At 33.8% G+C, this 24,020-nt stretch overlaps 1 protein-coding gene across 4 annotated transcripts in view; it reads right to left on the bottom strand.

The window, feature by feature from the left end:
- Positions 1-24,020, bottom strand: part of SCN1A (sodium voltage-gated channel alpha subunit 1) — a 92,979-nt gene that overhangs the window by 7,830 nt on the left and 61,129 nt on the right. For 2 of the 4 annotated variants that reach the window (XM_030488820.1, XM_030488821.2), the window contains exons 17-23: positions 23,028-23,510; positions 21,464-21,581; positions 19,971-20,125; positions 17,074-17,247; positions 16,176-16,298; positions 5,066-5,347; positions 945-980 (exon numbers count right to left, since the gene is read on the bottom strand). In XM_030488820.1, coding sequence (XP_030344680.1) covers positions 945-980; positions 5,066-5,347; positions 16,176-16,298; positions 17,074-17,247; positions 19,971-20,125; positions 21,464-21,581; positions 23,028-23,510 — 1,371 coding nt within the window. The remainder of the gene's footprint in view (positions 1-944; positions 981-5,065; positions 5,348-16,175; positions 16,299-17,073; positions 17,248-19,970; positions 20,126-21,463; positions 21,582-23,027; positions 23,511-24,020) is intronic. The other 2 variants (XM_030488822.2, XM_030488823.2) reach the window with 2 other exon arrangements.

Genomic DNA, 24,020 nt, shown 5'->3' with positions numbered 1-24,020 from the left:
CCTCAGATTCAGACACATTATGATCTTTGCATATCATCCTCCAGGCAAAGTGAACTTATTGTTTTTTGTAAATTTGTTGGTGTAGCCTAGACTAACTAGAGTGAATGGAAAAAAATAGACTAATTTTAAAATACTAAGCTTCACAATCATCAGTAAAGTACTCCATTATAGTGAGAGTACCTTTCAGTTAGTGCTAGGAAGAAGAGCTGAAGAACTGAGCTGTTGTATGATTATTATTATTAATATTAAAAAGGCAACTTAAAGAGAGTGTGGGGGTGGACAAATATAACATTACTATCTTGAAGTTCAAAATATCTAAAGTGTGCATTTTTCACAATGAGTTTCACGAAACCGTATTACCATTACTGAAGAAATTAAGAACCCCAAAACTTATTAAAATTAAGTGATTTTAATAATAAAACATACTGCTTCATCATGTTATTTGTTTTAGTCTAAATCCCTCCTGAAAATCAGTAGGAATCAGTGAATATAATTGTCATTACGCAAAAATGTTTATACTAGTTGAGAACTTAGCTGTGAGAAAACAGATTCTTAATTCCCAAAGCAGAAGTGTCAGTTCAGCAGGAGAATTTGTAATTTTTAAATATGTTGCTGAAGAATAGCAAAAAATAGAACTGGAGGTTCAGTGTCAAGGCATCTGTATAGTGAGAGAATGTTATTTCTACTGCATTCAGTAGAAGCTAGTTTATGTTAGGCTCAAATTTATCTATCTGCAACACATTTTCTTTAACACAAATAAGGTATTATTTGGGCATATGTGCATACTGAATGGAATATAACACAGAAATATGACTAAGAGATCAAATTCTTAGTTTCCTTTTTGTATTTTCCAAAATAAAAATATATTGTATATGTTCAGTGACACTAAATAAGGAGTAATTCATTGATTTCAAAGTTTACAGCAGTGTAACTGAAATCAGCACCTGTTCCAAATGTTTGTTTCTTCCCCTCAAGGAAATCTGAAAAACATATATTCAAATGCAGATTCAAATGTCGTTACAAGAACCAACAAAACAAAAATCCACCAATTTACTATTGTTAGAAGTAGGTAGACTTTTTCCCTGATGAAGAATTTTAATGAAGTTATAAATAATGCTGGAATTTCACCACTCCATTTCTTTACCAGAAATAATGACCAGGAAGATTCACATTACCTTTTGGACATACAATAGCATTTTTCTTTAAAAATACTAACCTGCTGGAACTTTGAAGTTCTCCCAGTCTTATAGCCCTAATTCAGATTCCGATTTTTTTTACCCTACAATTCACAAGATGTGTTTTTTAATTTATATTAGTAACAGCAGAAAAATATAACATTGTGCTTTGAGACCCGCTGGTTTGCCACATTTTATCCTTGTAAGCAGGATATAAGCTTACCAGCAGGATAAAAGCAGGCCTCCAGGAGATTTACTTACCAAAGAATCCGAACACTAGGTTCAAGTTAAATAGGCATAAGGCCATACAATTGTCAGGGCAGATGCCACATCTCTTTGTGTACACCAACCTCTTCCTCTTCACTCATTGATACATGAAAATTGTGAAAGGAATTTCTCCAGCAGATCTGTCTCTGCTTTGATGCTTTTCTTTAGGGACAGAGAAATACTCAAGCAAGTTCAGAGCAAGATATGAAAAAAATTTGCAGATCCACATAAACCAACGTGAGCTATGCTGCGTCGTAGAAGCCAAAAATTCTTACAGAGAGACTATGTACTTATGTGACTGATGGCAGGAATATTTACACTCCAACTTCAAATTATGTAAGAATTTTAGAAAATAGTCTTTGACTCACAACGTCTATAAAATTTGGTTATATCAGCTGCACATATTGATAGCCTGTATCTTGGGGCACAAAGAATTATAACATTGCTATCATTACAGTAGATTTTCCTTGCACACTCCTCTCCCAAAAGAAAAATATGCAATATGCAAACCAAAAATAAGTTTATGTTCTTTTTCACTATCACTGCCAAGGAAACTCTAGAGAGAGCTTGTCAGAGAGTTCTTTTCAATTAAAAAGACACTGCCACACATTTCCAATCCATTTTCTTTGAGCCTAGAATATTTCTTTCTGAAATTACCCCACTTCTACTGAGTGAAATATCTGTTTCTTTCATATATTACTCTGAAAAAAGAGTCTTTGGGGGTTTTTTTCTGCAATGAACAGACTCATATACTACCATAAAAGGCTTTTCATGATCGAAAACAAAAATTTTTCAGGGGAATCATTTGTTTCTTTCCCAGAATAATACAGTTCTCAGTGCCAGGGTTCTTTTGGCTTGTTTTGATTTGTAGTTTTTTTGGTCATGAAAATAGTACTACTTCCAGCAGTATTCATACCAGATAGAAAACCTCAGTGATGCAGCAAATAAAGATTTATGTTGTATTACCTATAACCCAGAAAAGCTGAAGGGATTTAAAATATTCTTCTTTGGCTCAAAGGGCATGAGTTAGAAGGTAGAAGGGAAATAATACAAGATTGTAAGAGGCAGCTTTTGGTAGTTTGTTTCCAGCTTCCTGAAAAAGGGACCTTGTTTCAGTAATTCATGCATTGATACTTATCACTCAGTTTGTCATTAGAAAAATGACGTTGACCTCTATGGGGTTATTTTCTCAGGTCCATTACAACCTAAATAAAAGTCTGTGCTGGAGGTTGTTAAGTTGGAGAACCAAATTACTTCAGTAGACTTTTCAACTAATCATTAAGATGTTAAAAAAAGGCTATTAATGTTCACATTGGGTGCACAGAAAGCAAATTCACTTGCAACCATGATTTTTCAATCAGATTTTTCAGGCTTAATACCTTATTTGGGCCAAATACTCAAGTCCCAGTAGCTTTATTTTTGTTTCTGACATCATAATGGATACCTGTAATTGAGTGATACCTTAGTATTTACTCTTTACCATTCCTAGAAGCTGATCAGGAAGGGTAGGGAAATGTAGGGTTCTGACGTATCTATTCACTTCTCATATTTCTTCTGAACATGATGGCTTTCTATCATGTTCATCCAAATTACTTTATGTATCAAATAGAAAATCACCTTATAAATATATTCTTTGATTGAGAAGATAATATAAGAGTCTCAAATATTTATAATCTGTAGCCTTTCTTGTGTTCATGAAGGTGAAAAAAACCAAACCATAGATTCTGTACATTTTAAAGCATTAATTGAATATCAAGCTAGTATTTTCCTTCCTCTACCCCAGGGCTTTTATCATTCCATAACTGCAAAATCACTACTAGTGGCTTACTTACCAAACCCTATAAAGATGCAGAGACAAGTGTCTGTTTTGTGCAATGACAGAAGTGCCCCATTTTTTTTTTTTTTTTGGTATGTTATACAAAAAAATCTCTTCATGCTTTTACAAGCATTTTAGTAATACAGAAAAAATAAGTAGTGTTGTCACTGACATTCTACTCGCACACATACAGAAAAATCCATCCGTTAGGCAAGCCTTTGATATTGGAGCAAACTCTCTGTATTGTAGATACTGAAAAAACAACTGGCTTGTCCTCCCGCAAAAGTTAGGTCCCTCTGTGGTGGTCTAGATTAATTTTTCCTTTGGAAACATGGGAACAAATGGCAAATTTCTCCCAATTTGCCTGCCAGAACAATCCAATAATTTAAGAATCTAAGTCTTCATTTAAGAAATATTTGTTGCTTTTCAATGAAGAGAAGATGGAATAAGCTATGCATAGCTGGGACACTGGAATATATATAACTGCAAGTGGCTGAGGAGTGGTGACTGTGGCCACAAAGCCAGGAAAAAATATACCTGGTGTTATCCCTCTCCCACTACTGAAAGAATAGTTGCAAACCACTTGCAAAGGGTTTTCTTGATGTCTTGTTTCTCCTGAATGTGTGTAATAAAGCATTCTTTCCCCCTGACCCCCAAAGGGGATTCTAGGCCAGTGGATTTCAAAAATAAGACAGAGAAAATAAATATTTAAAGTCTTCCTATTATAATCCAATTTTGTTATCAAAATCAAATTGTATTCAGTAGTTTATTTCTTTAGTGCTGGTGGTCCCTCTCTGCTATTTCCTGATGTGATGGTAAAGTAAATAATAAAACATAGTGTAATTTAAATTGTCAGAGTTACCAGTCACACAGTTGAGATGCTGTATTAGCTGGGAGAGGCAGATCACAGAGCTCAGAAATATAGTTTTAGATCTCCTGCAGGACAATGTTGATACCACTGCACCATGTTGATGATTTGTATTATTGAGTTTTCTTATGTCAACATAAAAGCTAGAAACTTATTTAAAACCTATAAAAATTAAAACTAAGATTCAGCAGAATTAGACAGTAACCTCAAAAAAACATAGAGGTTGCTGAATGCACACAATATAAGTTAAAGTCCTGCATTTTCTTGATTAAGGCTGGATCGTATTATTAGCTGCTCCAAAATACAAAGATAGATAGTTGTGAGGACGCACTTTTTGGTAGTGAAGGCATACTCTTATAGTATTTTACAGCATATATTTTCTTCCTTCTTCCCTCAGTTTTTGCTAAATAAACTCCACTAGATGCTTATACACAGAAATAGCAGGGAAAATATTTCATAGATTATAGTATCTAATGATATTTTTCTTATTTCTCTTCTGAATGAGAAATTACTTAGATCACATGAGTCAGCACTGGTGGCAGCCACATCACTGAGATGCGATCTACCTGGAATTCTTCTCTGTGACTTAATCACACCAATGCCAATTTTGATTTTCAGCAACAGTAAAATTTAAAGTATTCAGATAGCTGAATGCCATTCCTAGGTACTTCTAGAAATTTAAAGTTAGAAGGGGCTGGAGGACTAAGTGAGCTATAAATAGGAAAAATATTCCTTGTTCTGTCAGATATCCTAAAAATTATTCATCTTAGTAGGCTCTGCTTGCTGCTTACTATGAAAGGAGTAATCAGTTATCAGGGCAGTGGCATTACTAAGTCACAGATAAAAATCATCAGGTAAATGGTTTTTGTCTTTGTTGTTAGAATTGCTTTTCACTATTACATATAACCAGAAAGATGTATATAAAGAGTGATCACTTACTACTTGAAGTAAAGATAGATACCCAAATCCTACATTATCAAAGTTTACTTTCACGTTTTTCCATCGGGCACTTTGATTGTTTTTTATGAGCTCCTCGCACTGACTAAAATTGTTGATTTGGTCGACTTCAAACCTTTCATCAGTTGTGGTGTTAACACAGTAGTAGAACTTCCCAGCAAACAGATTTACTCCCATGATGCTGAAAATTAGCCAGAATATAAGACAAACGAGAAGCACGTTCATGATGGATGGAATTGCTCCTAAAAGGGCATTCACAACCACCTAATACACAAATACAGGGGGAAAAAGAAAAGAGTGTAAGAATATTTACAGCAACAGTTTTGTATACTGTTTTACCAAAGCTTAATAAATTCTTATTCAGAGACTAATGCTATAAACGTTAAAGCAGTACATTAATACCTGTAGTATTGCACTGTTCTTTTAAATACATAACATTAGTACATGTAATGAAAGGAAAATAAGTGAGAAAAATTAAAATAATTAAAAGAAAAACAAAAGAGAACACCTGGTGGTAGTATGATGAAGCCTGACACTGATGTGTTCTATATAAAACAACCCAAACATTGACTATAAATACAGACATAATAAAATTCTAAAAATGCATCAAATTATAGTTTAAAAATGCTTAAAGAAAAATGGCAACCTGTAGATTTGATCCACATAGCTTTGAAATTTAAGCTGAAAACTTAAATGCCATGAATCTAGAAACTAAGCTCTACATTAAAAGGATTATGCAGGAATTGAATACATATCTTTTTTGCCTTATCATTCCATGCAAGATTATAACAAAGATTAATTTCTTTGTATAGAAAAGCAAGACAGTTTGCAATATGTGTCTACTTGAATCAACATAGTTTATTTCAAGCTCCAGTCTTATTGTTCCATGTATTGAGTTTTAGTCAGTAATACCCTTCATTTATCTAAAGAAGAACATATATCAAGGACATATTTAGGGGGGTTGATTTTGCATTTTACATTACTTTTGACCACTTGCCTTCTAAGCCCCCACTAATTACGTATGTAGGTAAAACCTGTATTTTTTTTCTGATAGATACAGTAATTAATCACATGTGTCTGTCAGAGCTATCAAAGCTTTTGTGATTTTTTTTTTTTGGCTAATATTTGAGCAATCATTTCTCCTCAAGTATCCAATACCAGATCTCATTTATAAGTTACATTTTATTTTAAATGTTACTTTTTTTTTCCTGTTAAAATTTTAGGACCTTGTAGGAAGGTAAACCAAAATATTCCGATTCTCAGTAATCCAGTTCCTGCAGTAAGGCAGGCAAGGACTGGCATGGATACTTGGGGTATATGAAGGCATCTTAGTCCATCTTTGTTCCCTGATTTCTGCAACATAGAGGGATCTTCCCCACTACCAACATAATTCTGAGCAATCTCAGAGCTGCTCAATCTCACTACCTGTATTTCACAGCCTCTTGAAGGCTTTTGGAAGCGGAGTATTGTGGTTGTGTTACTCGTCACTCAGCAACCTCCTCCTCCCAAATGTTATGGCCAGGAATTGGGACCTGTTTAGAGATCTTGGGTAGAAATGTTATTTTCAGGGCATATTTTCTTCTCATTTTAAGGGCCTCCTTCATTGCCAGAGAGTAGAAATGGGACCTTTCTGTAACTGAGAATTACTCTTATTTTTTATAAAACTATGAATTTTTTAGAATTTAGCTTTTCTTGGCAGCTTCTGGTTTTGATGAGAACTTTATAGGAAGCATGCTTGCTTCTTGAGATTTCTCTTATAGAAAATGTGAAGTATCTAGGTGATGTATGCATAAGCTAGCCATTTTAAGAAGTATTTAAAAAGGCTAACAAGGTCCCAGTAATATTCTGAACACAAGAAATTGTTTTCAAAGGAGTGAGGGAAATGTTTTTTTACTATCCTGTCAGGAGAAGAAATCTGTTGCTACTTAGCTTGACGGAACCGAGAACAACATAAAAATTAGGAATGCAATGATCCTGGAATTTATTCCAAGTCTGACCTGACCTATGACACTGTATTATGCTATTGCAGCTTTGAAATTCTAGGCCGGCTATTGCTTTTCTTATGTTTTTCTGGGTTTTGTTTTTTTTTTTTTCTTCATCTGTAAACATGTTCTGGATGTGTTACACTGATGGAATTCCTTTTTTAAATCTTGGTGAGAAACCCAAAACCAAAGATGTCAAGAAAGAAAGATGGGGATTTAGTCCTGCAACTTAAATACATTAAGGTTACCTGTGCTTACAGGAAGAATGGTTTTGTATGAATTAAGTGCCTGTAGCAGTTACCTTTTTAACAACCCTGAGATCCACTGGACTACAGCACAGATCCAGAACAGGCAGCAGAATACAAACAGCTACAGTAATTGTTACAACAATTATGAATTGATGATAGTCTTAGAAAGAAAGATTTCTACAAAATGTCATCTCGCATCTTTAGGTGATCGGGTAATGCAGTCTCCCTACTGAGACTGCCAAAAGGTCAGCCACATTTTCTTGAATTAGTGAACAGCTTCCAGCAACTGTTCCAACAGTGGTTCCAACAACTTATTTCATATAGGTCACTGAAAACCCATCAAGTGGTAACAATTTTTGGTCACTACTGACCTGGCCTGGATGCGAACTGGTGACCTAGAGATGAAAGGCTCTGTATCCTATTACCAACCCCTTGAGCTATCCAGTCCCCCTAGAAGGTTTTTTAAGAAAAGAAGAAAAGAAAATTAAAACTTTTAGAAGTCGTTTTTGTTTCTGTTTTGTTTTTGTTTGATTTTTTTTTTTCCCCTCCACCAATGTTGAGCCTTTGCCCTATCATATTTATAACATAAAACTACATTTTCACATGCTGGTCAGATGCTCAGCTGATTGCAAAGTCCACCTTAGGAAGAAGTCTTTAATTTCTTCAGTACATACAGTTGGAGGTAATTGCTTTATCAGTGTTTTTTTCCCATTTACTTTTTTGTTGTTTGACTTGGGGATAGCTGAGGTATATCAGGATAACCAGGACAGGACATTTGCTTACATAATATATATCCAAGATAGCACCCATACATACACACACGACACCTATGCACATAAGTTACAGCAAATGGGCAGAAAAAAGTGAGAACCAATTGAAAAGTGAACTGAATGCAGAAAAGAGATCAATTAGCATTTCTTAATTAAAATTTAATTAACAATGTGGCAAATAAAATTTGTCAGTCTTGTCTTGTAGAAAAGAGTCTGTAGTGGGTAAGAAAATGATGGCAACTACAGTTCTTATTTCTTCGTGTTCTTCAAATCTAAATCAGATGTGTGTGATTCTAAATGTCTTTTTTATTTTAAAAGGTGCTGTTCTTTTGGTCCTGTTTCCTGTTATTTCTTGATACAGAATATAGCGCCAACAAACTGGAAAAAGATGTTTGCAGAGTTGCTTGCTTGCTTGCTTGCTTGCTTGCTTGTTTGTTAGTTTAAATTACCTATGCATTTCCTCAAAGCTAGGATGCTGTTGGTCAAGCTGACTCTAGTGAGCAAACTGCAAAAGCCCTAGCTGATTTTATAGCTTCAGGTAGGTGGAACAGCATTAAGTGCAAATGAGAAGCAACACCTGACACCTGCAAAGACAAATGGGCTCTAGACTATTTCACATCTCAGGTGATATCCAGTGGAAAAAAAAAAAAAAAAAAATCATTGTGAGAAAGCATGTCTCCTCTAGAAGAAAGCAGTATTTCATATAAACAGAAGTAAAGTGTAAACAATCTGTAACAAAATAGGCCTAATTCTTTCTCACAGGCAGAGGTTTTTAACTGGGTAGGAGATGGGTTTGAACTTGTGAAATACTGAATTGTAGCTGTTAAAATCAAGATTTCTGCTGATATTTTACTCCAAATATGATGGTTTATACATAAGTATACACATGCCTGCACAAACTGCCATATTTTTTCCTCTTACAGCCGAACATCTACCATCTAAAAATCAAATATTCTATAATGCCTTTTCATCCTAAAATATTTTTAACAAGTTATAAAGTTGAAGGGACTGGCACCTGAATGGCAAAACAGGGATTTCATCTGAATTTATACTGTTTTGAAATTTCCCAAGGTGGCAGGGGGCTCAGTGCGACTGAAGTGGTTGGGACAGTCCCTTTCTTCTGACAAATAATAACAAAAATGCTGTAATAATGGCTTCCTGTTCTCCCGGGCACTACAAAACAGATCATGAAAAATGCCTTTCTCTGAAGTTAGAGAAGCCACTTCTACAAGTCTAACACAGCAGAGTCAGTGGGATCAGAGGAAATGGGTATGGAGTTTAAATTAGGAGAAGCTACGTCAGTTGGAAATGACCTGTGGGCCAGCAAACAGAATTCAAATGCTGTCCAGTGCAGAGGATTAAGACTGATCCTCAGTGGAGGCGTTGTGATCTTTGCCACAGTTGCTTTGTGTGAGGTTTGGAGGTGCCCAGATGATGCAGTACAGGAAAAATATTCTCACACAAGATACCGTCTCTCCTCTGAGTGTCTCTATAGAGTTTGGTGGAAAAGGGATGACACGGATATATAAGGATTAAAAGTTCTTTATGTTGAAGGGATAAAGTGTATGTACATTGCCACAGCAGTGATGTAGATGGGAACTTTTATTCAACGGTAATAAAGAAAATGTAGCAAATTTTCCCAACATTTATATCAGATAGTAAAATATATCTGACAATACAACCTAGCAGATGAGGACAGAGTGGGGAAGGGGGAAAGGGAGAGAAAGAAGAGAGAGAGAGATTACAGTAATTCTTTTGCTTGCTAACGAGACACCTCAAAACTACATATTTTCTCATTCAGTAGCTTGGAATGGGTACACTGGGAAGAAGCATGCTGTGTATGCTTGATGATGAGCTATGAATTGGCTTTAGAGACAAGAGAGGATGATAATTAAATATTTCTGTGAGAGAAAGTGCAACCTACTTGACATGATCCAAATAATGGTTCTAGGGAGGAACTATGCTGAATCTAAAAATGTACATTCACCTAAGGTATTCAAACCTTTTAATTTTAAATTATTTACTCCTCTCTATTTTATCTTAATGGACTTCCTGTGGAAAAACTCTCAGAACTTTGTCCCACAAAGGGTGGTACACCATATTCCTGTGAATGTGTGAGCTGTAATCCACTAATTATGTTCCACTGTTCCAGTATTTACCTCACTGTAAAAAAATCCACAACCCAACAAAAAAACCCCAAACCCAAAATCAGAATCAAATAACCCTCCCCAAAAAACTTCAAAAAGAAAAAACACAAACCTTCTCAAACCCCTTTATATCAAATAAGAATTTCCCATAACCCAGCTTGTGTCCGTTGCCTCTCATTACCACTTTGCACATCTGAGAAGACATCTGGCTTTGTTTGTTTTCTATCCTCTAACCAAAATTAGTGGCATCTTGTGGAATTTGCCTTTAGGAAGTGCATAGTTAAAGAACACCTTTGCTACACAGTTTGCTTTAATGCCATGTACGTTTAACTACATGACCCATGATTACGTAAGCCTAGAATTAAATAAAATTTAGAAAAATATTTAGAAACATTAGAAGCAAGGGAAAAAATACAACTGGAGTCTTCTTCTAGCAAACTAATACTTACCCTTAATTTAGGATCACTACAAAGTAGTGGAAGTATGTAAAAGTAGATTATGATAGTGAGACTGGATTATTATTTAAATCAAGAAAAAAAGCACAAAAGTTTGTTTCATGGAAGAAATTAATGCATTTTGTCAGTTTTAGAACTGGCATGAGAAGCACCTTGTGTGAAATAATCAAAAAAATGTGCCTATTTATGACAAGATTTATTGCAAGATTTTTGAATAAAATGAAGACTGCATTGGGAATTCAGGGTGAAGATTATTAGAAAATGATGATTTAAAGTGGTAAGTGTAAAGAAAAATTTGGATTTAAATGAGCATATGGAAAGAAAAGACAGGCAGATGGAAAGAATCAGAGACACCTGAGAAGGAGGTACAACTAAATCTTAATATTTACAGTAATGAACAAATAATGTTGAAGCAAGAGATGAAAGATCCTAGAGGAAAAGAAAATCATTCCCTTAATAAGCTAATTGCAGTCTTTTCTACTTTTCCTTAATTGTTACTGTGTAAGTGCAGCTGACTGAAGAATGCTTTTCTCAGTGAATTTTAACTCCAAAGAAAGCAAAATACTTTCTCACTTAACCCACAAACTATTTTTATAACACTTTGTGCTGGAAAAATTTCATGTTATTGGGTAGTGAGTTTATGTAGAACTGTTTAGGGAACCGTTAGGGAGGTTCAACTAGATGGTCTCAGAAGGTCCCTTGAAACCTCAATGATTCTGCAGTTCTGTCCTAGCTTTTAAAAAATTTAACTTGGTCAAAGTAGCAACAGAAGCATTTCTTATTCACAAAACAGCCTATTAAAAGTAAGCTACACTGTTGAATTTAACAAAATACTGGAGTTCCTGGAGCAGTTTTCATTCTGTTTCTCATCAGAAATCAAGTATACGACAACATACTTTTGAAGACAACATGGAAGAAAAGACATTATTTAACATACTGTATGATGAAATACAATAATTATTTGCCAAGCAATAGATTACATAGCTGCATTTGTTTGAGAAGACCTGGTAAATATTGTAAATGCACACGAGCATGAAAATAGAATAATTAGTTAAGATGGAACAATATCTTTGAATTTCACCAGACGCAGTGAAAAAATTTTTTTGTTGTTCCTCCTGTTGCATAAATGAGATGTTATTGACCTTTATGTATTCTTTAACATTTTTAATTACAATGTAAAATATAGTATGTATCTCATTCAAATTTCATTAAATTTTGATCCTAAAAGTAAGGATTTTCTTCAAGACACAACAAATCTGGATAAAAATCATATCCGTTTCAATTATGTAAGAAATTCCTTCAAAAATTCTCTTCTAATTATAGAATTACAGTCTAAGAAAAATTTCAAAATACTAAGACATTTCCTGTATGATTTATGAACATCTATGCAGAGAGTCTTCTTACATCAAAGTCTGTAAGTTTTTTAATTGTTTTCCAGGAGACATAACAACTAGTTTCCAACACAGGCCAAAGAAGACTGAATTCAGATTCCAAGGATGGATTATATTTCTTAGACAATATCTTCTGTTATCTATGTACACTTGGAATAATTCATTTAATGTAACATATAAGGGTATAAAAATGATGCAAAAGTTTAAATTGGAATTATATAAATATTTGTAGTTGTGACTATTCAGATCATAGTGCTTTGGTGTGTGCTTAATGTATTACAAGTAATGTTCAAAACTTTATGGGATATTTCTGAATGTATATAGCTATAAACTGAGTAACAGAGTAGAGCACAGTTTTTTCCAAAACAATGTAAAAGCCAAATTCAAATTTTAAAAGATAGTAATTTTTAATCTCATTTTAAAAAAGCACCTAAAAATAGCTGAGGCACCTGCCTTCTGCAAAAAGGACTCGCATAACTCTAAATAACCATACTGATTTTCTCAGAAGTTTTCATGTCTTTTCTGTAACATTTCAAAGGATAATTTCCAAATATTTAAAGCAATTAAGAAGAGGCTGCAGGGTGAATATTTACAAACTAGTTTTGCTGCTACTGGGATTCTCAAACGAGATTGTCTCTCCTTCTGACCCTAAATAGACAATGTAGTGATTAGTATGTAGTGATTAGTCACACTGTAATCATTAAGGGTAATAAAGGGGGAAATACTGTACCCATAATACAGATAAGGGGAGGAACCAGTGGTCCACCCCATCCAAGCTGAAGAAAGGTTATCCTATATGAAATAGAAATATATAGCCTGTTATTAGTTGTGAATCTGTAATGACAGACACTTGATGTTATATTTTATAACTCAATCATATGAGAAATGTCTCTTTCCTACTAATGAAGTTTGGAATACTCATTATTGCTTTCCTGGTAAAGGAATCTAAGGAATAGCCTTTGAATTTTAGAGGACATCAAATACTCTAATTTAGTTTTACAAGTTAAGAAATTGGACTGGAAATTTGAAATACAGTAAATGTTTAAAGCCATCAGCCAGAAATATGCATAAGGCATGCAAAACTGAAAGTGCAAGTGTATTTCAGATTGTTTGCTGCCTTCTACTATTTCTCTAATAAATCAATCAAGCACGGCATGACATGCTTTATTTTGTGAAATTAGACACAAATGCATGCTTTATTGTCACTTAATTCTCTAACTCAGCAAAGCAATGTATACTTAATATTCTACATTTACAAGTAGCATATCAATTCAGAACTAGCGCAAAAGCATTATATTGCAAGTACTAAAAAGCTAAACAAAAAGCAATGGGTATATTCAAATCTCAGATTGCAGATACCTCTGCTTAGAACGTACACTAATTGAGATGAGAATATAAACCCTAAGACAGAAATTTAAATCAAATTAAAGCAATTCTTTACTTTCCTTCCAGCATCTGGGTGGAGTTGGTTTTGAGGTTCACTATAGGAAGTATTAAAATTTCTCAGAATTCAGTATACTAGCAGATATTTTAAATGCCTTTAATATGTCAAAATTAACTTCTGTGCTCAAAGCACGCACAAACTATGGACCATTTGTACCCTACTTTGGTGCAAATGATTCATATATCTTATATTCACTTTGGGAAGAGAATTTATCCCATTTATGAAACAGTTGTAACTATGGAATAAAAGTAAGTTGTAACTACAGAGTAAAACTGTAGACTTGTAAGAATAGAACTTAAAAAGTGATGTTTCACATTTAGGGATAATAGAACAGTTATCACTATTTACTATGTAAAATGCTGTACTCTTCCAATTCGCCAGAACGCTAAGCTTATTTAAGAAAAAGGTTGATTTAAAGTAGCTGAAAACTTAGCAGATTGTTTTACAAAATGATACAGAGCTTGTTACATGGAGGACTTCTATGGAATACATATGATCTCTTATATTTTCAAGGCAAAATTTGAACAGAGGGGTAAACATTAAAATGATAAATACATGCTGAATAAAAACTCATCTTGTTTTGCCACAGCTCAGCATAGGTATAGGCTATATAAGAAAGCAAAGAGGGTTGATTTATTTTTACTTTTTGCTGGCAGGTAAAAGAATCTGGTTTTATGGATTTTTATGAAATGAGCTCAGTTTCTGAGAAGACTGTAATTTTACTATAATCTTATCATGAGCTGGTCAATTATTTATTATTTGAATCTTTTTACTGTTCGTGAGTCATTCATAAAGTAATGTTACTATCTGGCAATAAGCTGTTGTGAATACTTGACCAGTGCTTTGGAAAAAAAAAATTTTCAGAAGTGCATGTAACTAATAGTAAAGATAAGGCCTATAGAGTTGGCCAGTCAAATTTTCTAAGTGACTGGAATCAGGTACTTCATTGATTAACATTAATATTGGAGAACAGCTGAAACCTTTTTTGCTTTTCCAGGCTTGTCTGTGATTCCTACACAGTAAGTTGCTCATGAATTATTCATGTTGCATATCTGAATTTCTACCATATGATTGGGCTTCTGGCATAGCTTTATAGTTATTTAGTGAGAAATAAGGGAAAGCAGTAAATAGATTTTAAACTGCAGGTACTTTTCTTTGAGCATAAATATTCTAAATCTTTTAAGTGGAATATTTACTAAGGCAACCATGTAAGGATACAGAAAAATGGAATAAAACATTTGGCAGTCAATTTTGACATCTTTCTGTAAATGATCTTTTTTTTCTCAATGTCATCTAAAAAGCTGCATTTCTTGTCCCTTGTCTGGGACTCCAGTCTGGTCTGGGAGTCCTCCTGCAACTGACCAGAACATTATTAATAAAGGAAAGTTGACAGCAATTTCCTGACATTCCTTTGCAGAGAACCACATTTATCTGAATGTTCATGAACAGTAAGTATAAAGAAAAATAGAAAATGCCCAAATCAAATAGTCATTCCAAAATCAAATCAAAATTTGCACATACTGTAGTACTTGACCAGCTCTTACCCTGCTGAATATCAATTCATGAATTTCAAATTCTGAGAAAGCTGATAAAAGTCAGTTTGCTATATGAAATTGAAATTTATTATCTAGTAATAATTGGTTAGCAATATTTTTTTTCCGATGCATTCTGAAGTAGAGATATATAGCTTGATGAATACTATTTAAGGCCTCAGTTTGGCTTGATTAAACTGAGATTTGTATCTAAATATTGTTCAGACAATATATTCCAGGCTATTCCACTGGTATACAATTGATTTCAAATTCACTAGCACATTGTTTCCTCTTATATTTTTATGAAGTAGCAAAAAGCATTCTCTTGAAACATATTTCAATGACATGCATATAGAGTTAGTTTGTATTCAGTGGCTTTAAGGAACAGAAGGTATAAACAAATGAAAAAATAAGTTAAAATGCTTTCTTGAGTGAGATGAATAATAAGCAGAGCCGCTAAGTTACTCAGAATAAGTAAGAATAACCTTATTTACATTGTATTGAATATTAAATGGAGATCTGTTGAAATAAGAAAAGCATTTACCTTACAAAATGAAGAATTTAATAGAGAAATCAAATAACTTAATTGGTTTTTAAAGTCAGCCAAACTCAGAAATAGATTTAAACCACTAAGAGGTATGAATATATCTCTGGTACCATCTGGTAAAATTCAGCCAGGTTTGACCCAAGGTGGTTTCTCAAATGAAAAGAAAAATGAAGGGAAAAGAAAGAAAATATCTTTATTAACTAATGCTAGATTAGATTCCTGTATAAAAACTGTGATATATTTATCAGTGAAATATTACTAAAATCTTGTTAAATTTTATTCATTGTTAAGAGTCTGTTAAGAGAGTTCATAGTTGGTAATTTCAATGCCTGAGATTGGCTAGAACACTCCTGAGATTGGCTAGAAAGTAAAGTAACCTTAATGAATGTAACTTCTATGTGATACTGCATATGGATTTAGGTGAATTGATGAAGCTTTTTGCGTATCTGTTAGTAAAAGATATGCAATAGGTAAAAAGATAGTGCAGCCTTTCTGCATGGACTTGTCATTCCTTATTCTGCATGCATGTATTCTTTCTATGCATGCATAGTTTCAGATTCTTTCATGTTGTCTTACCCTCATGCCTTCAAATCGTGACAAAGCTCTTAGAGGTCTCAAAGCTCTTAGTGTCCTAAGGGACTTAATGGCACCAAGTTCAGAGTAACCCAATGCATTTGCTGTTAAGCTAACCAAAGAGACCTATATGAAAACAGGAAAGTAAAAATTATTATACTGTACATACTACTTTACATACCATAGATGTGAGATATAAACTTCTTTAGAAGAATCTAATTTTGGACCAGTTTCTTCAGGAATAGGAAGTCTTTTAAATAAAAAAAAAAAAAAGGTAATATGAAAGAAGAGTAGAAAGGTAAACAAGCAAACAAAAATATCATAAGGTAACAATATCTGTAAAAATTAATACTTCTGAATTTCTTATTTTGGTAGTGATTTGAGGGCATTTAAAAACACAGAAAGCAAATTAAATTAATCTCTCCTTTTTACTAATTTAGGTATTACTCTCACTTCTTTTTCATTTTACAATGCTGTTGAGATCAGTAATTATAGCTGGTAATGAGCATTTGATTGCCCACAACTGCAATGGAAATGATTGAAGCCTGTTCTGAATTAACAGATAGGTCACAGAGCAACATTGCTCTTTTGGAAATTGGTAGAAAGGACTAATTTGTCTATATTGACTTACACTAATGCTTTTACCTGACTGCTGAGCTTATGTGCTTTACAGGCTGACATTAACCTTGGTTATGCTGTTTCTTAAAGACCTTGCAAGAACAGTTACATAGGTGGCAGAACTCCACAGGCCTTCATATATTCTATGTCCCCACATTACCTCAGTGGAAATACCGTATTCTCTGTATTTGCATAGACACTATGGTTGTAGAGCAAGTAATTAAAAATAAAAAAATCAGATTAAAAAAATATAAAAGTCACATCTAGTAAATATACTACATACATCGACAATCAGGAAGTCCAGCCAGCACCAGGCATTAGTAAAGTATGTTTGATAGCCATAGGCCACCCACTTCAACAGCATTTCCAGAATGAAGATGTAAGTGAAGACCTTGTCAGCATATTCCAGCATGGTCTTGATAGTTTTACGCTGTTCAATATATATGTCTTCAAAAGCCTGTAAATAAAAACATTCAAAAATATTTGTTATTCCCTTTTTCTACTGTACATACTTCAGGTTGCAACAACAACAACAACAACAACAAAAAAAAAAAAAAAAAAACCCAAACGAAAAAACAAAAAAAACCAAAGGAAACAATATTTCTTCAAGAAAAGAGAGAGTCACTTTTATCTGATGGGTTTTTTTCTGCTAACTCATTCTATACCTGTTTTTCCCTGACAGAACTATATTTTCCAGCTTGCAGGAGGAAGAAGCAGATATTGCAGAGCAACCACTCCCCTGAACAGAGAGTTTTATCTATTTAATTTTTGCTGACTATGAATTATTTTTCTCAAGATCATGTTCCGTACTTACAAATAGCACTGATTCTGCAGAGTGGTGTGCCAAAACTGAATTCTACAGAGATCATTTGGTTTGTATGTAGGTAGATCCCGTTTAAAAATCCAGGGCCATAGCTTTAAAGTTCTCAGGACAATGTAAACGTAAATACAATTGACCATTCATTTTTTAAGTCCTGTTGCTGTTTGAAAATTTTAAGTTATAAATCATAAAAAAGTACTTCCTTTCTTTAAAAAATATTTATTTATCTAACTCAAATACCCGCTTCACTGTATAATCCACATTTTATGAGATACATAAAATTTCTGAGCCCCTTGCAATGTTATTTACACTTTTTGTGCGATTTCGATTTTGTACATTTGAAAAAAAATAGAGCTTCTGTGTTTCAGAAATTCTTCCTGTCCTCCAAGAAATTTTCCCTTTAATTTCTTGTAAATTTTAATTATGCTATTATTTCTTATGGAGAACAATAGATTTTATCAGATGGAAAGAACTGTAATGATCTGCTTGTTTGCAAAGATTTGTATATATGTTGCTGTTAACATTTGTTTTTACCCAGCCTGTTTCTGAATCACTTTACATGTATCAGTTCAAATAATTAGTGTTTGTCTATCAGTCATGAAATTGACATCTGTGTATAAGTAATTTTGGATACTTAGTTCAGGCACTAAGTATCTTGCACAAGTACTTGACACAAGGCACAAGGCACAAGTACTCGACACTCCTAGTAATCACTTACAACCTTATCTCACAAAACTGGAAAGAGCACACACAGAGGCTAAGCTAGCAGTGCTCTTGGCGGCTACAAGTGTGTCTGCCTTCTGCCTGAATGCCCCTAGGGGAAGGGTTTGCAGGCAGCCTGCAATGAGCCTGTCCATGCCAGATTTCCTGGCTGTAATGACAGTGAGAATTGCCTGGAGTGTGGCCTTGGGGTTAACATTAGGATACAATATTTGCAGGTCCAAAGAGACCTTTGCACTATCACAAAGGAAGGTGAAGGCAGAGCAGAGTTTCACATCTCTTGGGCTAATTAATCCCTCGTCTCTGAAACATTTTCACAAAATAAATATTCTGTGGATGACACACACCTTAGGTTCACAAGCACAAGATGCAAACATTGTGGGATCTCATCTCAACCTTTCTTTAAATACAGTGATGGAAATTCACCTATATCAGATCTCTTGCCAGTACTTTTCCCTCATTTAAATTCTTGTCACTAAAGGTTTTCTCCACTTGGTAGCATCAACCAAAATTCAATAGTGTAGATATGAGTCTTTTGTTATTTCAAGGGTTTTAGATCACACGTAAGGTGTCACATGGCTTTAAATGAAAGTTGCTTATTTGATGATTGTGTTGATATTAGACCAAACAAAGCAGAATGATTCTTAAAGATTTAACCAAAACTAATGATATATAAAATCATAAACTGCTAACCACTAAGATATTTTAAAGTGTTGGGAATGGTCTAAAGAGTTGGGAATAGAATTTTGCAACACAATTTTTTTATGATGTAGGAACTTGAGTAGTTTACCAAAGGGCAATCGCTAGATGCTGGATATACTCTACATTATCTCAGGGCAAGTAGTTTGCTTAATAAACTTCAGCTGAGTACATATCCAGGCTCACCTTTATTTTACAATTAATCTCAGATTTCCTTATTCTTTGTCATTATTTGCATTTGTGACAGAAATTGTTGATATTTTTTTTCTTTTATTATTATAGCTTTATACTATGGTTGGCTTTTTTTTTTTATTATTCTGCCCTCACATACTTGTTAAACTTAAAGCAAATTAATGTTTGTACAGATATCCCTTTAGTCTGCATGAGTATGAGTCAGTAGAAGCTGAATTTGAAGCATAAATAATAAATACCTATTCTTAGAATGGAATAATTATAAACACACAGTCTTAATCTTTCTTAGCATTCTAGCACATAATATTTGTAAGCCAGCTCTGGCTCTTGCAAGGTATTGTGAGCTGTTTATGTCATTACAGTTACTTTCAAACTCTTCTTTTTTCATTAGTGACAGTACTTTTCCCTGAGTTCAATCAGTAACTAGGGAGCAAACTAAAAAACCAAAGTTAAATATATTCTCTTCTTCACATGTTGTCCCTCTCCCTGCTTCAAGTGTATCACCATCACTTCCAGCAACAGAGTCAAGCTCTCTCTAACCAGTTATGTCTATACTTTTTTCAACGTATTGTTGAGAAGAAACTTTTTTCTACCATTTTTCAAAGGCATGACTAAAATTTAGCCCTGTCACTTGAAGACATGGAATTGTGTGTTCTTTCTGGTGGAGAAAAATAAGTTCAAACAATGTTTGAAGAGCCAACTTTTAAGAAGTTTTCTAACAACATTATGACTGTTCATGTTTTACTTACCAGAGCTCCGCTACTGAGGAGAATCATAAACACAATGAAGGTCTCAAACCAGTTGTGTTCAACAATCCTGAAGCAGGTTTTTCTAAGGTTCCACCACTGCTTTCCTCTTCCTTCTTCTATACTTACTTGACAGCACTTGAACCTTCGTACACAGCCTTTACAACAGTGTATATATTGAGGGGAAAAAAGAGAAATAGATTTTGTTGAATTGCGTTGATTTTGGTTATGCATTCTGTTAACAATATGATGCTACCTTCCAAGAAGCTGTGCTATTTAGTAAAAACCCAATAGATTTTCACCTAGATGACCTTCTTTTATTCCAAATGAAAAAAAAAAAACCAAAAAAAACCAAACCAAAATCCCCCCAAAACCCAAAATACTGAGAAAATTGGAATTTACTATTAATTGAACAAGTGAGAAGAAAGTATTTCTCCTTTATCAAGAACTAAGTGCTCAGTACAGTGCACACAATAAGGTAAAAATCCATGGAACATGAAGCCAAATTACAAAATACCAAGTATGAGTTAAAATATACAATCTCATCCAAATGTATACTAGGTTTATGTTGTAAGACATGGGCAAGTGTTATTAAATTGTACTTTCTTTTTTGGGGGGTACTAAATTCAGACAATGTTGCATTTATTATATGAAAAAATCTAAGCGTCTAAGTTCTGAGCTTTTCAGTACCAGCAAATTCTCTAGTTTGTGCCCTTAATTTATTTAAGCTTTTATGATTTAGCTGCTGACTTGATTTTTGACAGTAACATTTATTTTCCAATTTCTAAATCTAACTTCTGTTTACAGATACCAAAAATAGCACTTGTATCCTTACATCGCTTCTTTATACCTATTCCTTTCCCCACCTCCTTCACATGCATACATGCATAAGGTTTCTTGCAAGAAAATGCCTTTGTAAATAAAGTTTATGATGAGATTGATGTTTTATTCGTTTTTGTAAAAGGGCCAATAGGAGGCATCATTACAGGTGAATGAGTCTACCAGTTGAGATTGTTCTTGCTCCAGGTGGCACATGAAGGCTCTGCCTTCTCTTTTTGCCAATTTGTAGGAGGTTCACTTAGCATTTTGCACAAGATCATCCAGGTGCAGTTTTTATTTATCACTCAACAGCTTTTTCAGTAATGTGTACTTTATAAACACTTTTATAGATATCTATGAAAAATGTTATATAGAGAGACTGTAACTAAACCCAAAAGTACAGTAGTTCATACTAAAATAAATCTTTCAGTAATATATTTTTCTTATTTAAAAACAATGATAAATTTCTGATAAAATATTTTCTTAATTGCTTATCTGATATATAGTATAATTGTGGTACCATCATCTATATAACAAATTATGGTCTAAAAGTACTACTCCTGACAATCATAGTTTAAACAGTAACAACTCAATACATAAATATTAATACTTAGTTTAAGCAGATAATTAATCTATATTTCATGAATAAGTATTATTAGTATTTTTGTTCCAAACACCTTCTGTGAAGCAGGCCTCTGGCTCCTGGGCATCTTCAGGTTCAGCTTCTGGTTGCTCTTCTGCAGGAAGTCCTATATCAACTGTGCTGCCCTCAGAAGAACTAGATGAATTTAACTTCTGTTAAAAAAAAAGAAGATTAAAAAAAAAAAACAAAAAACAAACAAACAAAAAAATCACAAATGCACAGTAAATATTTTTAAGGCAAATATTAGTTGTTTTCAGAATAAGTAAATAATTCTGCCATGTTTTTGAATGGTTTAATACTTAACATAACTAAATTGCTGATAATCATGTATGAAATGTGTACAATCTTTGGTTTTACTTTTGCATTGTATGGATCCATTAAATAAAAAGTGTATCAGTGATAGATAAGGCTTTAAAAAAAATATTCTTAAACTGGAAAATACGAATGATAATGCTAAGCCTGCAAAGATCTATGACCACAACTAGCCATATTAATATATTAATATATTTTGGCTAATATTTATCAGGGAAAGAAATATTAATGCTTCAGACATTATTTGGGAAATGGGAACAACACTGTCTCTGAAATAGGTTGCCATGGGAGAGGTTGTTTTTTACAGGTCTCCTTTCTCGGGGGGGATCCAAAGATTGCACTTAGTTTGAGGTTTTGTTGAGAACACTAAAGGGCTTATGCACACTGAACTGACAGCAATACAGAATTCAGCTAGCCTAAAATGGGGTGTCTTATGTACTGCTAACACAAGAGAGGCAGGGGAATATGAGCTATCCCACAAAGAAACTGGGTGGCTACCAGAATGGAAACTAGCTAGTTTAAGGTTGAGGTTCCTGAAGTCAGAAAACTAATTTTGGTGTCTGGGAAGGTAATTTTCTGATTTGAATAAAATGTCAACAAACTAAGTCACTGAGGGTGTAGTTGTTTTGCAAATTATGTTATCAAATAAAGTTAAATTATTTTGTTAGAAGAGCCACAGAAAAAATGTCATATAAAGGAAGAGTTATAGCTTTAATATATTTTTTCTGAACAACCCACAGTTCTCAGAAAAGCTATCTATAGCCTGCTTTGGCTACATATTTTCACAACTAAGTGAATTTGAAGTATATGTAAGAGTCTATGGTTCAAACTTCTTTTTATAAGAATCTAGGTGTAGAAGAGCTGACGGTTTTAAAATCTAAAAGAATTCTGGTGTCTAAAGGAGTGGCAGAGAGATGTATGACACTCCCAGTGGGACCCTTGTTATAGGAGGCAAACAAAAGTTTCTGGTGGAATAAGACTGTAGCTAAGGCATTGTCCTGCTCTACCAGCAACTACCATATGGACCATAAACAGTTCTTATGGATTACTTCTGTTTCCCATTGGCTGGCCTCTCCTCTTGGAGACTGTGATTTTAAACCCTTACTCACACTTTTGTTCATCAAGAATTAAATCCTCCTTTCTACACTCATTTATGTACAAAAGAAGTGTCAAAATAACATGCATGCATTGGGATATGAAAAAAAAAGAAAAAAGAAAAAAAGGGGGAAGAAAAAAAAAGAAAAATACTCAAAGATCAGAGAGAAATGCACAAAATATCTCAATACCTCTTTACTTTCTTCCAGGTCTGATTCACTGCTAAATTCCTCCGTGTTTAGATTTTCAAAGTCAGATTCACCCACAGCAATGGGCACTGTCACAGTGAGACTTGGGTTGTTGATGAATGACATGTAATCAGTTTCGTCAATTATGTATTTTTCCACACTGCTACCTGTGCCTATGCCACTAGTTGTTCCATTCACATCTTTAATGTAGTCATGGTCCTTGCTTAGTTCCACAGTTGTGTGGTTAGAAATACAGCTATTTTTGTTGTTCAAATCTTCAAGTGGTTTGGTTTCATCTAAAGCTTTTTGTTTTTTAACAAAAGCTTTTTGGATGAATTCGCGTGCTTTTCTTTTCACATAATCTATGCCCTTCTGCATTCTTGCTACAGCAATTTGGAGATTATTCATTTCATTGTCATCATCTGTTACGGCAAGGTTGTCTGCACTAAATGAGCTCAAAAGCAAGGCCAAAAATAGGTTCAGTACCTGCAGAAAGATAAAAAAAAGGATGTTCTAGACTATCCCAACAAAGAATGTTTATTTTATTAAAAATTGTGATATTAGTGACATCGAAGACTGAAATGCCGATAATTCACCATAACCAAAGAAAAACACCCTAAAACCTTTTTCTCTTCTTCACAAAAAATACAGCTTTTAAAATTTTGCGTATGTCCTGTTCACTATTCCAAAATATTCCCACAACTGACTAATACCTGTAAATGCGTCTTTAAATCCCCACAGTACATAATATTCTGGTGCTAAATCTTATAATCTAAAAATGGAGATAACAGATTTACTATTCAGCATCATTAAAAGATTTAGTTTATCCTATCACACAGCAGAAATTAGATTATTTAGGTGACTAATCATATAGGATAAATAATAAAAAATTCACAGCAAATTGTTTATAAAGAGCCCATAAACTAAAAGCATTTGAAGCACAAAATATTTACAAAGAGCCAAAAGACAAATCAAGAATGTAACTAAGTGCTCACT

Source organism: Strigops habroptila, chromosome 5 (assembly GCF_004027225.2).
Source record: "Strigops habroptila isolate Jane chromosome 5, bStrHab1.2.pri, whole genome shotgun sequence".
NCBI classification, from domain to species: Eukaryota; Metazoa; Chordata; class Aves; order Psittaciformes; family Psittacidae; genus Strigops; species Strigops habroptila.
This window is presented reverse-complemented; position numbering and strand designations above follow the sequence as displayed.